At 39.9% G+C, this 16574-nt stretch overlaps 1 protein-coding gene across 2 annotated transcripts; it reads left to right on the plus strand.

Moving 5' to 3' along the window:
• The first annotated feature begins 2211 nt into the window (after nt 1-2211).
• LOC145444994 (uncharacterized) lies at nt 2212-15360 on the plus strand. 2 transcript variants are annotated; one of them, XM_080323079.1, is made up of 9 exons: nt 2212-3550; nt 4570-4695; nt 4754-4912; nt 4971-5127; nt 5891-5992; nt 6054-6127; nt 8169-8385; nt 11964-12043; nt 14160-15360. In XM_080323079.1, the coding sequence occupies exons 1-8, from the start codon at nt 3214-3216 to the stop codon at nt 12034-12036; spliced, it is 1245 nt and encodes a 414-aa protein (XP_080179205.1). In that variant the 5' UTR covers nt 2212-3213; the 3' UTR covers nt 12037-12043; nt 14160-15360. The 2 variants fall into 2 exon arrangements, with proteins under 2 accessions (XP_080179205.1, XP_080179204.1); XM_080323078.1 differs by lacking the exon at nt 14160-15360 and having other exon boundaries at nt 11964-12103.
• The last annotated feature ends 1214 nt before the right edge of the window (nt 15361-16574 follow it).

Below are 16574 nucleotides of genomic sequence, written 5' to 3' on the forward strand. Positions count from 1 at the left end.
TGGCGCATATTGATAAATCATCACAATCTCTACCACTTGCTCAACCATAGTCTTTATAACTCAACTACATTCTCCATAGTTCAATTATATAGAGGTAACAGTGTCTATAGTTCAACCATCGTCTACTTGGAGTACACGCTGCTTCAAGCGTTCTTCAAACATATAACCCTTGTGAAGTCCGTGGTTCAAAGTAGGGTTTCTAAATTTAAGGTGTATCATCATCATCATTGGTTTATTAGCAATTTTATCCGTTCAATACACCACAAAAAATGCGATACAATGAAAGACGGGAAGATGTCGAAGCGATAGGAGTAGTCTATGGAATCAGACACGCACCTTGGCCTAGGCGATGTAAAGAGGAGGCATGCACACTGAATGAATGAAAGTAAAGAAGATAGTGTAGAAAAAGAAAGCGACAAGAAATGGGGCAGCATGTAATGAGAAGCGAGATCGATAGGTCAGTCGTGGTCCGGTAATCTTGAGGATGGACTGTATTAAGTAATGTTTGAAAAGTATCATAAGACAGCGATACTATGAAGACATAAGTGACTACTTATTGAAAACCACAAAATTCGTCTTCTGGTATTGGATCGAGAGGGTTGCAACCAAGTCATAAGGTTCCGAGTCACAAGTCAATTTCACTTTTATAGTTTTGACTCGAGTCTAGTCGAGTCATTTTCAATTCATACCGAGCCAAATCCGAGTCCAAGTAAGCTAGTAGAGGACCGAGTCTGAGTCATAGTGTTTTGACTACAATCTGATTCCAAGTCATTATGTTCACTGTTCAGTTTTCAGTTCAATCAGGTTCAACCCACTTTTTCAACTCTTTCCATTCGTTTCTTTTTTAAGTGCGTTCTGCTCTGTTTTTGTTTCTATTCCCCATGAAACGCGAATAGTTTGTTGGACCCGTTGTTGTAGCGAAGTTACAGAGTTCCGAGTCACAAGTTGCTTCTCTGATTTTAACGCTTGATCCGAGTAAACTCCAGTCATTTTCATTTTGTCACCGAATCGGTCCTAGTCCGAGTAATTCTACGAAATCGCGTCCAAGTCCAAGTCACAATTTTGAGTCACGAATCCTAGACTGATCATGATAATGTTTTATCGTCGTGAATAGGCAATGTGACATAATAGCAAATTTTCCCGATGCGGTAGGAATTATGCATTGCACACTGTTTCGACGCTTCATAAACACTCCTGTCAATTCTTTTTGACATTTTTATCAAAAACTTTGATAAAAATCTATATTTTCAAAAAGCCTTATTTTTGGCATTTTAAAATTTTTATTTTTGGCAGTTTTTGAGCAAGTAATACCAATATGACGAAATGGATATTAGATCTATAAATAGCACTTGGTTGTCATTGTCATCCTCCTATCCGTTCATTATGTCGCATTGCGTTTTTGTATCGCATTGTACAATGTACATAGTGATGGTCAAAGTAGTCATCTTTGCTACTCACGTAGAAGTCGAGGCCATAACGGTCGCAACGAACGCAAAATAACGAATAACATATTACGTCTTCTGATATATATTCAGTTACTGTGATACATGGGTTATTCCACGTGATTCTTATGAAAATTTCACTCATTAGCGTGATGTAAATTATCCCTCAAATTACTTTCTACTTTTCAAAATTCAAAGTGAGGAAAGTAAGTAGTGTTTTCAATTATAAGTGGAAGTAATCTATAACATAATCACTTGAGTAAGTATAGTGCAAGTATAGGCAAACTTATGAGTACTCAGAAATAGTAACAGTTCTTATCATTACTGACAATCTCTCTCTGTTTGTACATTGTAAATGCGTCTCTTCAGCGGATTAAAATAATAGAACCGCTGATTACGATTGTGTTATCCCAGCCTCGAATACTTGTTTCCATTAAAGTTAGGCTACTCGGTAACTAGGATGTAGCAATCTATGATAGCACTAGTCAGCTAGTGATTATGATGTTGAAAGTTGTTTTGAACTGATAAATAAGCGGAACCGTTCATAATTTTTCGCATTTCGAAATAGCCCGCACTAAACGACGAAACCACTTATCGAGACTTCTCATTCCATCATCGTGATCGCATCAGTTTCGAAAAGTCTGTTGTGAAATGAATTATTTACCGAAAATACTCCCATTAAAAATTAATGACGCAGAAATGCTGAAATATACTCTGTGTCGTAAAATACGAGCAGATAGCTTATCTGCCATCAACAACTCTCATAGTCCATCATCAGCAACAGACGATAGTCATCGCAGGGTCGCAATGTGTCAATTGGAACTACAAGGCAGCCGAATATTCAATTTCAGGGGAATTCCCAAACATAGCTGGCCAAGGAGGCATATGGTATAGATCAGACAATGTTACAATGAAGTTGAATTCCAAAGCATATAGGTCTGACATATATTCAGACTCACGTCACTAGTATAAGAGAGATCAATTGACGGACCGCAAAAGGCAGAGTTCCAATAACAGTCACAGAGAAATACAGATAATATTTAAATTTAAAACGCTTAAAACGTGGTGTCAGTTGGAAAATAGGAATATGATAACAACAAGTTACAAGATCCTGTAACTGCCTTTGCCCCTGGACTTTGTCACACCAGCCTTTCCATGTTTCATGGACAATGCCTAACGTGTTATGGGGACAGACTTGATTGCATATATCGCTTGACATGAACAATTCGACAATCCTGGGCACGAAGAAATATTGTATTCTCATCAATATGGGTATCATAATGTCACAGAGTCGTCACGAAAAGAATGATGCATTAAAGAATGTAACGTCTTTTCAAATGTCGATAAGAGAATTTTACAGGAAACTTATCGCTGCTGCTCATAATCGTATTAGCATAGTACTCGGGTTTGTCACTATACCTTCATCTCTATTTTGTAAGCAATTAATTCACTACTTATACTCTATTGCTATTAATGAGAATTATATTACGAAATTTCTTCAGTCCCATTATGCAGTCATAGTTCGGACAATGTCGTTTTATAGAAGCTATGCTACAAAATGTTATACAACTATGCCTTTGTTCGATCAACATGCTATTTGAAATACTAGAACTAGACGTAAGTTGAAAGAGCGAGTAAACACATGTATAACCCGTTTTCTACATTACCCATCTTAGTATCTATAAATTAATCATGAACACACTTATTCCCCAGTACGTCCGTGTTTTATAATGATATATTGCAAAAGAATACATATGTGGATATCTGGCTAATGGGTGATATAAAGCCGCAGTTTTATGCTTCGCGGGATAATAATATTCCACGTGTGTACTCAATATTTATGGGAATGCTCGCAATTCCCTCTCCCATGAGAAAATTCCTTTTCGCTTCATATTCTGGAGGTCCTCGTGTGACTTGCAGCATTTTATCAGAAGGATCTGGTTGGGATAATGTAGCTGGAAGGCTAATGGCACTGAAAGAAGTGTGGAAGAGGCGGTTTATACTTTGCAGCGTTTTGTTCTTGATTGTAAATCTAATAGGAGTTATTTTGATTGCAATCGAAATTTCGAAGCTTCAGAGGTACATTGCAAATTCCAATTTCATAACAGGTGAGCGTGGGCTATATGATGATCGTTTCACAAATTTTGCATACATACATAATTCAGATTGATTACGAATGTGGTTAAATTTAGAACATTAAATATCGGTTTTATTCATAATAATTACCAGTCCGTTGCAGTTCATCCACAACCATTTAGAAATCTTATATATACGACCGCACCATAAGCTGCTATATATGAGTTATTTGAGGATCAGTATCAGTTTTATTACGAATTTCATCATATATTTAATCATATACGTCGAAGGGTTACATTTAAAACAAAAATAGATATAAAACAAACATGTTTAAAACATGGCCCTTGTTTAAACCTTGTTTCGTCGTCATGACGTCATGAATCGTCAATTGTGACGTCACATTTATCACAGTGGATTGGCATTAACAATTGAAAATATAAGGTAAATATGGCTCCTTCGTCGAAAAGGGCTCCCGACCACTGTTATAAACAGACCAAAATTCTCCTTAACAAGGACTACATCGTTATGCAGCATTTTCCCGGTCGGTGATCATCATCATCAGATCACCCATTCCGTACCAATGATCTACATCTACTTGCTATAACTCTTGAACCGACGACGATTTTGAGGGTTCCAGCCACTCCACATTTTATACATCGAATATATTGGATGCAAATCGTCCGTAGGCTCATACTACATGTTTTTCGAAAGTATTTAAACAATTATGGCATGATTATACGTTTAAAAAAATGCAATATTGTGTTTAAAAAAAGGCATTTGGTGAAACAACGTATGCTAGAAATGCAATCCTATATGTCGAATCGTAAATAGTTTTGGGATCAGTAGCATACCGTTGACGATCACACTATATGTAGATGAGAAGGCTAATGGCTAACAATGGTCGAGCGGGGGTTACAAAATGGTAATAATATCACGTCTCTCGTGCATTGTCTCAATTATATATCGTTGTCGCGAGAAATAACCCGTGTGCAATAAATCATATCGTAAATCGATTGTGCATCCCGTTTACAGTGCGCGCTATCGTTTCCAGGATTGGCAATATCAGTCGGAGGTATGCTGCCTGTGTATGCAATATTCGGCTACACCATAATCAAGCACGATCAGTACCCATCCGGCCCAGTACTGATACTGGGAAACGCAATATATGTGCTACTAGGTATCGAACGGAAAAGTCGTTCAAAATCATCTTTGATTAACTTGAAAATTCCCAACAGGTAGCGCATTCCTGTGCGTAGCTCGCACCGTTCCCGCAAGTCTGATGTATGACATGGTATCTTTCGTGGACTTTGATAGAGATCAAGCCGTATCAGGGGCCTATAAAACCCCGTTCGAAAACGTGACGGAGCCTGGTGCAATCAGTAGTGAACACGAAGGTGACAATCGCATGTGTCATAGCAAGCAGAATGCGGTTTCATGGCGGCGCTATTTTAGATAAAATGTACGTCTTTGACGCGGACGAAAGATATTATACGACTGCGTGGAACGAGGAGTTGATTGGAATCATTCAATACAGACTCACTCTTTTAGGAAGTGGTATTGCCATCTTCGGCTTGCTCGGAGGAACGGTAGTACTTGCTATTATATACAAGTGAGAATATATAGATATATGGAGCGGTGTAAATATGCCATATATCTTTCGGAGATCCTATAATGCTCGTGGCTACATACCTACGTCACTGTTGGTAATTCCTGTTTATTGCCGAGCGCCAACCTTGAATGCAACTCGTGTCTTCTATGCGTCACTCGCTATGGCTACAACATGGAGTACCATAAATTGAAATCCTTCCGCGTTGTCCTGACGTTGAATGACCAAAACATCCTAATGTGAAATACGTAATCGTAAATGTTATATCGACTCCGCATATTATAGCCTAAATGTAAGACCTTGGTAGGTTCCACGGTCTACTTAACGTCCATACCTGCAAATGAATATAACTTTATTATAGTTACACGATCAGAGCAGTGCTCCGAAAGCTCGTGTAGCAAATAAAGATATATTCATTTACAAGTGGACGTTAAGTAAGGTGTGGAAGTTACCAATATCTTACGTTTATATAAATCGTCTGCTATCGACCCAACAAAGTATTCAGCATAAATGTAGGGATTTTGTTGTTATGATGAATTATGAGTTGTTAAATAACCAGATTACGTTTCATTTTTTTATTCAATATTCACGCACATTTGATCAGGCCGGCTTGCTTTCTCGGTAACTCGGAATTAGCAGGCTTATGCACTAATCAACACCACTTGTTATCAGCTACCAGACTTAACCGCCGATCTGGTGATGACGGTCATAGCATATCTCCTTGTTCGTTGCAAACGCGTATACGTGCGCATCAAAATCATTTCAGGACACACCGCTTGATGGAAGAAAGGAAAGAATGCATACGAGGTCGGAGGAAACACATCAGCACCCTCGCACGAAACATCAAACCGGAAAAGGCGCAGCGCTTGTGAGGTGACTCGCTGTCGAAGTTTGTTCCGCGATTCTGAAACATATACCCGCTTTCACAGTCGCGACTCGGTGTACGATTATGCAGGGTGGGGAAACCGCACCAGCTACAACTTCCACGAACCAGATCCAGACGGTACGTTCCGGTAGTCAGAATTAACATCTAATCCAGTGGTTCTTAAACCTAGACTAGCCCTCGGAACACTTACAATAATTTGCACACATAGATACTTGCCCAAACCGAGAACTAGCTTCCATTGGTGTCGCAGCACATGCGTTAAACACACTGCGCCACTCGCTTCCCATAATTGCTTAAATCAAGGGTCGGCAACCTACGGCCCGCGGGCCGGATCCGGCCCGCCAAGCGAAATCGTCCGGCCCGCGACATAATAATTAGTTATCACTAGAATACGGCCCGCCGCTTCATAATGAGTTTCCATCTGCAGCACAGCGCTGCATGAACAAAATGCGGCATTGCTACGATATAATAGTAGCCTCCATCGTATTAGTCTATTGTTACGCCATAAAACGAAGGTGGTTGAAGTAGGAGATGGAGATAGACTAGACTGGATCAGTGCTTATCAATCGGGTGTATCTCGCAACCGAAGGTGTTCCATGCTTTTTAAAGGGTTAATCACTCTAACGGGATGTGACAAAAGGTGTTCTTCCTTTGCTTCAAAAACGCTTGGAGCATCTCAGACGCAATGACGGAATCTCAAACTATTCAATTATAGATAACTAGCCTCCGTATGTTAGTTAGCCTGTCTATAGTTTGATTTTCCAGAAGGCATTGTGTGCCAAGACAAAAAACCTGAATAGTGTTTTGGCCACAATGGTGAAAACTGTTAATATGATTTTTGTCTCATCAACTGAATCAGTTACGCCAGATATTACTAGAAGCAGAGAATCAATATGGCGATGTCATGTAGGCCTATATCTGCCATGTTCGCTCATTGAGTCGAGCAGCTATGCTTACACGAGTGTATGAACTGAGAAATGAAATAGCAACTTTCCTCGATAATACAAATATCGCCGACTCATAATCTTGTAATCGAAAATGGGTATCTCATCTTGCTTTCCTGGTACATTTAACGTCACATGTGAACAAATTGAACTTGCAACTTCAAGGGGAAAACAACTACATACATGAGATGTTGAGGCGCATTCAAAACAAATCTGTGACTCTGGAAATGTCAACAGTACAAAGAAAATTGTGCTCACTTTCCTATACTGGAGGAGAGAAAACCTAGTACCAACACTACATTTGTAACTGTGATACGAAGTTTAACTACTGAATATTCACCCGGTTTTCCGACATTCCTTCTCTACAAAATGAATTCTGACTATTCAGTACTCTGTTTAATGTGGACGCCAATACCATTGCCTGAAAATTTCAAATGGGCGTTTCTGAAATGCGATGCAGTTGAATTGAATGACAAATTTCATACAAAGAGCATATCGCTGCATGTCTTTGACAAAGAGTACGTTCTTGAAATTGGTCTTTATCCCAGCTTGACCAGCAATGCAAAAGAAATTGCATCGATTTTTTGAAGCACGTACGCATGTGAACAATAGTTTTGAACAATGAAATTCACGAAGAGTAAGCTAAGATCACGTATTTCGGACGTCCACTTTGAATAGGGTCTGATTCTTGTTTCATCTGACTTGTTACCGAAGTTGAAAACCTTTGACAATGCAAACTGCGTCAATTGTCACAATTATTCTGTGTCGTTGAAGTGTAAATACACGTGTCTTCGGATTGGTATGATTGAGATTGCAGCAATGTAGGATAATATACCGAAGTGAGCGTAAAATATAGAACTAAGAAAAAATCCGGCCCGCCTAAAGGTTGTACACCCGAAATTTGGCCCGCGACTAGCAAAAGGTTGCCGACCCCTGGCTTAAATAAAAAGGCGGTTTTAAATATTGGAGATAGAAATGGCATTTCAGCAGCTTGGGGTATCGATTTCAAGCCCCTACATCTACTTCGTACGCCATTGCACACTGATCAGGCCTAATTGCCTGCAACCAGTAATGGCCAAGGCGGCCATATCATCACAAATCATATGTACGAGTGTGTGTCTTGTCTTTTGACATCCACGGAACCCGTGAGACTGGCTCATTGAACTCCTGATGTTTCATGCAACGCCTGCATTGTTCTCAATTTAACGTCACAGAGCACGAATCAATGACGCAATCTGTGATCTCGCTGAGCGTCATTAGCCCTGCAAATATGGCAACGCTTATTGAAGATGACGCTCCACAGCATCTGGAATCCGCCCCTGTTGCTGACGACGAGCACTACCAGTATGGGGCTAGGGAAGCCGGTAAACGACAACAAAATGGCTTCCTCGGAATACTAAGCGAACGGGGAACACCTTCAGAAATGACCGGGTGAGAACTGGTCACTGGCCAGTTGCCACGTGGCCAGCTGTACGGAATCTGATAGCAATCGGTACCTCGAATATTTTTGTCAATGTATTACGTCATTACAGCGATTAGTTTCATAGATAAGCGAATATAGAATGCGCCGCGAGATTGTTGGTGACGAATCTCTCTCGGTATATAAATATATATACCTATGGGCACCATGGGCAGCTTGTGGCTAAATTAATACGGGCGCTGCTATATGTTAGCTTTGGAAAAGTCAATTTGCCCCCCTCATACGGTGATCAGTGAAACCCGTCTTTCCCCCCCCCCCCCAAGCCAGAATTAATTGTTATGGCAGTGGGTTCCAACTTTTTTCTTCTCTTAGATCCATTTGGCCGATATTGGAGATGAAATTCCCTCCCAAGAAAGTCTTGCCCGGTGACAAAAAAAGTGCATTTGTTGACTGAATAATATATGCCCAAACTTATTCAGATATGCCAAATGTAGAATGCGGACCGCATTACACTTTGGTAAAATACCGCGGGCTACTTCCTTATCATTTATTTAACACATAGCTGTACTGTTATTTAGAAATACCCGAATCCAAAGGAATTAGGTCGTCACTTTCCGTTGTGGCAACATTGCGCTAAATTTGGCCCTTTTTACCGGTCGGCAAGCTGCTGACGAAAAATAAATCACCAACTTCAGTTGCATTGACCTTGAGTTAAATCGATGGATTTCGTATGTTTTTCACGTTAGCTCAAATGTTGGTTTAAAAAAGGTAAACATTTTAATAACAAGAGTAGCAAGAAAATCGGGTAGGCAAGAGCGTTTTCTCTGTACCCTGTAGACCGCTGCAATTCTACAATGCATGTTTCATTTTTCCTTTCGTGAAATATTCAGTTATTGAATGCAGATTGTTCAACGAAAAGGATTGAACGAAAAGCATAAAAATACGTTAATTTAAGGTCCTGATTTCGATTTTATATTCTATATTTCCCTTTGCTCGTCCATCAATCTCCTTTTTTACAAGATTAAAATGGACACTTCATCAGCAAAACTAAATAAGTCACTCACTAACATCAAACGTGGTTTAAGAAATCATTCAGACTGTGGAAAATCAGGGTTATATTCATAATTGTGATTGGGGATGCCGATTTCCTTGGATTAAGATTCACAAATACTTAAAACCTACCAGGTTAGCTGATTGAGTTGGCGTTCTGTTTCTTATCACATTCGCAATCGTCACACGCAGGCTATCTAGGCTACTCCTCGCCATCTGTCAAAAATCTAGAAGTGGGCCACGCTTCAAGTTGGCAGATATGGAATCAATAGGGCGATTTTTTTACCTAAAAAACGGAAGATTTTGACCTAAAAAAACTTAATTTCGACCAAATTTTGACGTTACGCAGGCGAATTAGGTGTTTTCCCACATAATGTTAAAATTGTACTACTATCTTCATTTCTGGTTCGAACTGTCTGTCCTTAACGAAGTAGTTTGGCGTGAAAAAACTTCATTTTAACGAAATCAGGCCCTATGAATAATTCCAATAGTTACATTACGTATTATGGTAGAAATGATTAAAATTTGTTATAGTACAAAGAAAGATACTTTCCTACATTCTCGAGAAGAAAGTGTCTGTCCTTACTAAGTAGCTTGCCAAGAATGGTGAAGGAACGTTCAACAGTAGCAGTTGTTGGCTGACAACACCGAAGTTGTACATGTACGTGCGTACACTGCTGGTGACACACCGTGTTGCTTCATTCTGACAATGGTGTCTACATCTTGATATAAGAACCATGCAATGCCCACGCAGTCTTGCTTCAGTTAGGATAATGCGGCACGTTGAGCATAACAGCATGTCACCCTATTTGTTTCATTTGAACGTTTATGATTCACAATGAGCAGACAATGGGCCGTCTACAACAGTGGGCTTGTAAAGTAGGCTACAAGCTGTAAACTGCCGAACGATAAGTTCACCGACACTGCAAAATCTACGATACAAACGAAATGCAGGTAGCAAAAAAATTTTGACTTTGTAAACAATTTTGACATTTTTTGACCTAACGCTACAATTTAGACCTAATTTGACTTTTTTTGACATATCAAAAAAATCGCCCTAGGAGTCAAACATAGATTATTATCGAATTGGTGTAAATAACTATTGCAGTCGAAAACCTCATAACGGCCACAAGCAACGATAACGCAGACTATGTAAGTAGCTATTACATACCACAATTTAACGTAGCTATGGATGGAAAATACATAACAGCTACATCAATAAGGGATATATTTGCTCCGCATTACGTATCGGCCATCGCTACTATACAGTTCATACAACACCGTCGGTTTCCGAAATCGATAGCGCGTTTCACTGTGCTGCGATTGTCCGATTGTTAGCGAATAGTGAGTGAGGCAGATTCAATTCTGCCTCACCTGGTTATTGTTTCTCTGCACTGCCAATGTAGGTAATAAGGCTGAATTACACATTCCTGGGCGACTTTGAGGTAGTTTCAGTGCTCTAAGATGGTTAATATTAGGATTTTCGGAATCGGTGTGACAATAGCATTTGATGGATACCAGTTATTATGAATTTCGAGCTGTTATGATGATTTGCATTGTCGCAGGTGAGGCATTGTCGCCCGTGCCTCACGTGTGCCTCACCTCTCCTTCCGCGCTATATTTTTGAACAATAAACATGAAAATTGATGATGTTGGATGAAAAAATATTCAAATTTAGTTTTGCATGGACGTTGAAGGTAAATATCAATAATATTCATTGAAGGTTTTCACAATTTTCATTGCTCATCCAGGCGACAAGTGAGGCAGTGCCTCACTTGTCTCCCCTGACCGCACGTCACTGAGTTTCATACTTAACAGTTCTACTACAAAAATCTAAAAACCTCGTAAATCCAGTGTATCTTCCGATACAACCCTAAAGCCATATTCCCCCCCAAAAATATAAAAATTCCCCCTAAGGAGGGAATACCCCCGGTTGGGAACCACTGTGTTTTGAGCTTGGGGTGCGGCAGTTACGGTGGTGACGCTATCGTTATATTCGCGACATGAAGGTATGTGTTTACAGCAGAAGAAAACCATGATCGGCATAATGTGATAACCTTGTGCTTGTCCTCCTGACTATATCCAGAGTAGGCCTATAACGACAGAGAAAGCCTTTTGGATTCATATCACATCTAACAATACAGAAAAGTTCGTTAGGCGAAGGTTGTTACAGTACGGCGGGTAGCCACCTAAACTCTCTCAGATGACCATAATCGGTATCGTCACTGGAATGAGCCGGACCCTTAATTGAAACCTACCTTCCCAAACTTGAATGATTTGTCACTCAAATGAACACTTCTCACGCCGTAAATCTCAATTGCAATATGAGTCGGGTTGAGTTAGTGGGTCATGAGTCGGGGATTTTTTAATTAGGTCAAAAAATGTCAATTTTTTATTTTATTTTTAGGTCAAAATCTTCCGCTTTTTAGGTCAAAACAATTGTCCTAGTCATGAGCAATTGTCAATGCTTCAAGAATCGCTTGTAATATCTGGTGAGATGAAGTCGCCATACAATATTAATTATCCACGTTTTTGGCAGGGCGTCGTCTTATGAGATGAAGAAGCTGTGTCCCAGTAAGCAACATGACGGTGCAGCGGATTTTCAAACATAGTCATAAAGTTGGTTAACAAATTTTCGGAATATATTACTGATATATAAACAATACATACTGTACATTATTTTTTTAAACTTAGCGTTTGCTATTTCACGCAGAGACGTTAAGAAACACTATATAGCAGGAGTACCCAACCTTTTTTTATTCACAGCCGTACTTCGATTTCTTCTAACGCTTGCGGTCGCATATCAGCGGGCAACCGCAATAGTTGCATTTGTTCGGAACAATGTCGCGCCGGTTTTCATCTTTTAGGGTGATCATGTGGGAATTCCATATTACTTTGTACATTTTCGGTAAAAATATGACGAGTAGCTTACATAAAGACCGATTTCCTTCATTTCCATTTTGGTTACAGACAGATGTAAGATTACCAAAAAATAACATTTGATTTATCAAACCAACAGCGAATGATTCGATAAATCAATGTTTGCTGAGTGGGGTTTGATGCCTTCCAAAAGGGTAACAGCGCTCTAAATATTATGCGGTCTCAAATTAAAGATAAGAGTACGAAAAATCTTTTCGTAGCAAATGTTTTCTTCAGATAATCACCGTATTCAAATTGCTGGTTAATCATTAACACGAGTATTACTCAGATACTTAATTACCACTCTGGAATGTCGTAGACTGGCTCTGTGGTATGGAGGTCATGTGTCATCCCTTCATAAGCCTTTGCGAATTTTTTGGCACGCATCACTTTTCCGATGCGATCAATCAAAATTTCGCAAAAGGTTATGTAGCGATGACGCGTGACCCGACATGACAGTGATGATCAGCTATGTGGAAAGTAGCGCACTCGTGTAATCTTTTACCAGTATTTGAAATTCGGTGGCTTCTATGGAAAATGGTTTCTGCCATAAAGTTTTCACGCTTTCATCTTGAATTTGAGACCACACAATATTTAGAGTGCAGTGCCCCCTTTAAGAACCGCTGACTCAATATATCAAATAGATTGGTTGTTTGCTTGTAGGAATACACAGTTAAATGGTAAAAATAGCAGGCCCCATCGAATCTGATAACTTGTAATTCACGCTGTATCCCATTTCGAACTGCTGTGTGTTTGACTCGTAAGCACAGTCGCGTTATATTTCCGCAAGCAATATCATCGGCAGAAAGCAAGTATACAGGCAGGCATACTACAATTGTTCGCTCTGTAATACGAGATCAATAACTCACGCAGCAATTCACAATATTTTCATCATTACGGCAACCTTATTTTGAGGCTTAGGTAAACCGCCAAATATTTTATCACCAGTCATCGAATCTACATAATCCAAAAGCAGCACCTCAGTCTCATACGTAAAACCTAGTTTCTCTGCAATTCTTTGAAGGTAGTGATTGAACGCTGTGAATGAAACTTTACGGCAGTTCTTCTGTTGGGCGATTTCCACGACCATTTTGAGAAGGGCTGTTCCAATGCCTTTACCAGCCCAATCCCTATGACATGCAATGTATAATAAATGCATGCAAAGGTCGTTGACTGCTGCTTCTGGTACGCTAGCCTGGCATTTACCATATAGGGCGTATAGAGCTGCCTGAAATTTAGGGGAGCGTTCTCAATATCGAAAAGTGGTGGGCCTACATCTATTTCCGTTTCCGTCGTCGACGTTTATACTATATGGCGCACCCCACTATATCGTGGAGTCTCTCTTGAAGACGCCGATGCTTGCGCCCTGGACAAGAGCTTGCTTGATCTTCGTACCACGGTATTCCATTAGGTGTGGGTATTCCGAATTCAATTTCAATTTAACCGATAATGGCTCGGTATTTGCGAATTCATGTCCCATTATTTCCCATACTGTTTCAAAGTCTGCTTCATTCAGCAACCTAAAATCAAAGTGCTCATGTATGTACCCATAGGCATAGCTGAGGCCTACGCTTCGCGAGATACAGCTGCGAATCGAGCACAAGCTCAAATAGCAGCAATTCTAACGCCAGTTTGTTTGCGCAGTAAGCTGAGCTCTAACAATGTGAAGAGGTGTGAAATCAATGATCGCATGAAACACTATTTTGGCAAAAAAGTCCCAACAAGTCAAAGCATAAGATGCTCTCTTAACTCATCAGAATGTGGCGCTATTCTTAATTAAAAAGTAATATTATATTTATGTGTCTTTTATTCGCAGTAAAACTGATTCCTGTAACGCAAACGACTTGCGAAGGAACATTAAAAATCGATGTGGATACGGACCACATACCTCGTTACAGCGTATTTCAGACATATTCGCCAATTTGAATATCCGTATAATTCAACGTGGAATTTAAGAGTGTTCTGCATCTTCAATTCAGACAATAAACACATCATCGGAAACGAATTTTCAAGTACTTGGAATGAAATATAGATTTCCGAGTTATGGGGGGCAGTGGCGTATAGGAGCATATGATGCCGCCCATGGCCTCCGTTGAAAATGCCGCCTACATTTTTGTATAGTTTCAATCTTTTTAATTATATTTACTGGAAATCTTGTTTTGTTGACAAAAAAGTCATACGTTGCCTCGACTCCCGCATTAGGCATTACCCACCGTTTTCAGTTCTCATGTAGTCGTGACTGAAAAAAGGTCATCCGGGGTCATCACCTCACATTATGCCGCTCCCTAGCAGCCTGCCGCCCATAGCTCAGAGCCATATGCTCCAAGTGGCTGCTACGCCACTGATAGGGGACCTGGTTATTTCTAAATATGAGTAGCAACTCAACGTAATATTCAGCTCTCACGAAATATGAGTCAATTCCATATATACGCCAACCTCGGCCTTGTAATTCTGAGTGTTCCTCGCCTTCATTTCAGACAATCACACGTCATCTGGAAGAGTTTTAGTGTAGTGTAGTTGAAGTGCTTCAATAATAATTAGTTTTAAGAATTGTAAGTGTCCTTGTTTGTTATAAATACAAGAAGCGACTATACGTATATAATTCCGATCGGGCATATGCGTCAATTCGAATGTACTCCACATTAAAGGTTTAAATAAATACAAAAGTATTATCCCGTACCTTCATTTCAGACAATGAATAACTCATCGGCAATGGTTGTCAAAGTAATTCAATTCAAAAGTTATTTTCGGAGTTGTACGTGCTATCGTTTCTTTCCCGACATATATGCCTCAATTCCAACATATGCCAAATTCAAGGTTCATTTCCAGAGTGTTCTGTACCCACACTTCCGACAATGAACATATCACCGGATAGGGATTCCGAAGTACCTTACTAAAAATAATTAAGTGTGATAAGTTTTCTTTGTGTTAAATACGAGCAATTTATGGTTATTCAAATATAACTTTTTTTCTAGATTGCGGGGATTCACTGAGTGAATTGCTATAGGCTGACTAAAAAGGCTGCACTTCAAATCTGGTTCAATTCCAACCAGATAGAGCCCGACGCAAAGTCAATTGAAATTTTTAATTTTAAGATATATTGATTGTCTTTTTTTTTTCTTCAAATTTGGCTGTCAACCCCATCAAATTGGTAAGTTGCCCCAAAGAACAATGCATGACAATTTTGCCTACTTCCAACCGGTATAGAAGCGAAGTTACTGCAGTTGAAAGTTTTGGATTTGTGAAAATGGCATTGACGGTGGATTGGGTAATCCCAGAATTATTAATGAAAAACTCAAATAACTTAGCTTTTATAGGTTGGAATTGCGTCAAATTTGATTTGCGCCGTTTTTGTAGACAAATCAACAATTCCATGGGGTTGACCGTCAAATATGAAAAATTCCCTTTTAATAAATTTAAAAATTCCAATTGGCCTTGCGTCGGCTTCGACTGATTGGAATTGAGCCAAATTTGGTGTGCAGCGTTTTTTTTTAAGCAACCTAAAAATTTAATCAGCGAATCCCCGGAATCCTGAAAATAAAGTTATTTTTGAGCAACCTTAACGAGCAAAGATAGCATAGTGCTGAACTTCAACGCTGACGGCCCGGGTTCGATTCCGGTTGTCGGGGGTTTTCCACGGGTTCTTCCTTCCCTTCTGGGCTTCCTCTTACGGCGATAATACCCAGAAACAAGACCCGATGTATAACGTTCTAACAAAGAAAGCGAATCAATAGAGCAAGAAAATAGCATCTAAAAAAGCTACATAAAGACTACCATAGAAAAGACTGGGACATCGGTCATTATAGGCCGAGGTGGATGTCAGATCAGATGTCAACTGGCCGTTTTGGCATCCTCCTATCTGCTGGTTACATTGCATAATAGTGTCTTGTGTAGCACATTGTAGAGTATGTCTGTCTCTGTCGTGGTCGGATAAAAATATATCCCGGCGATGATTGATTCATAATTGGTTCAATGTGCCAATGGGCTTCAACCTTTTCTGAGTGGTGGTTCCTTCAGCTCTGACGCATGCACCTTTTGAGCGTTGACAACTCCGCGCGTCGCTGATCACGGCCCATTCCATATAAACCACTGATTTCAGTAGCATGCTTCTCATTCACCCCCGTGTGCCCTTTCGTACTGGTACACCCCATGCAGATTTTAATGAATCATGGGATGCACCGTGCTCGCCTATTGAAGAGCACTGCAGTGGGCTCTCTTCTGTGTCTGTGCT

The sequence above is a fragment of the Botryllus schlosseri genome, chromosome 8 (genome assembly GCF_051294905.1).
Source record: "Botryllus schlosseri isolate E-star chromosome 8, Bs_hap1, whole genome shotgun sequence".
Lineage (NCBI taxonomy): Eukaryota > Metazoa > Chordata > Ascidiacea > Stolidobranchia > Styelidae > Botryllus > Botryllus schlosseri.

Excerpts from the sequence above, each read along its gene's own strand:
- LOC145444994 (XM_080323079.1), top strand. The coding sequence starts at position 3,214 with ATGGGTGATATAAAGCCGCAGTTTTATGCTTCGCGGGATAATAATATT. Across the intron at positions 4,913-4,970 it reads AATCAGTAGTGAACACGAAG|ATAAAATGTACGTCTTTGAC; the intron begins GTGACAATCGCA and ends GCGCTATTTTAG. Across the intron at positions 5,993-6,053 it reads CCGGAAAAGGCGCAGCGCTT|TCGCGACTCGGTGTACGATT; the intron begins GTGAGGTGACTC and ends CCGCTTTCACAG.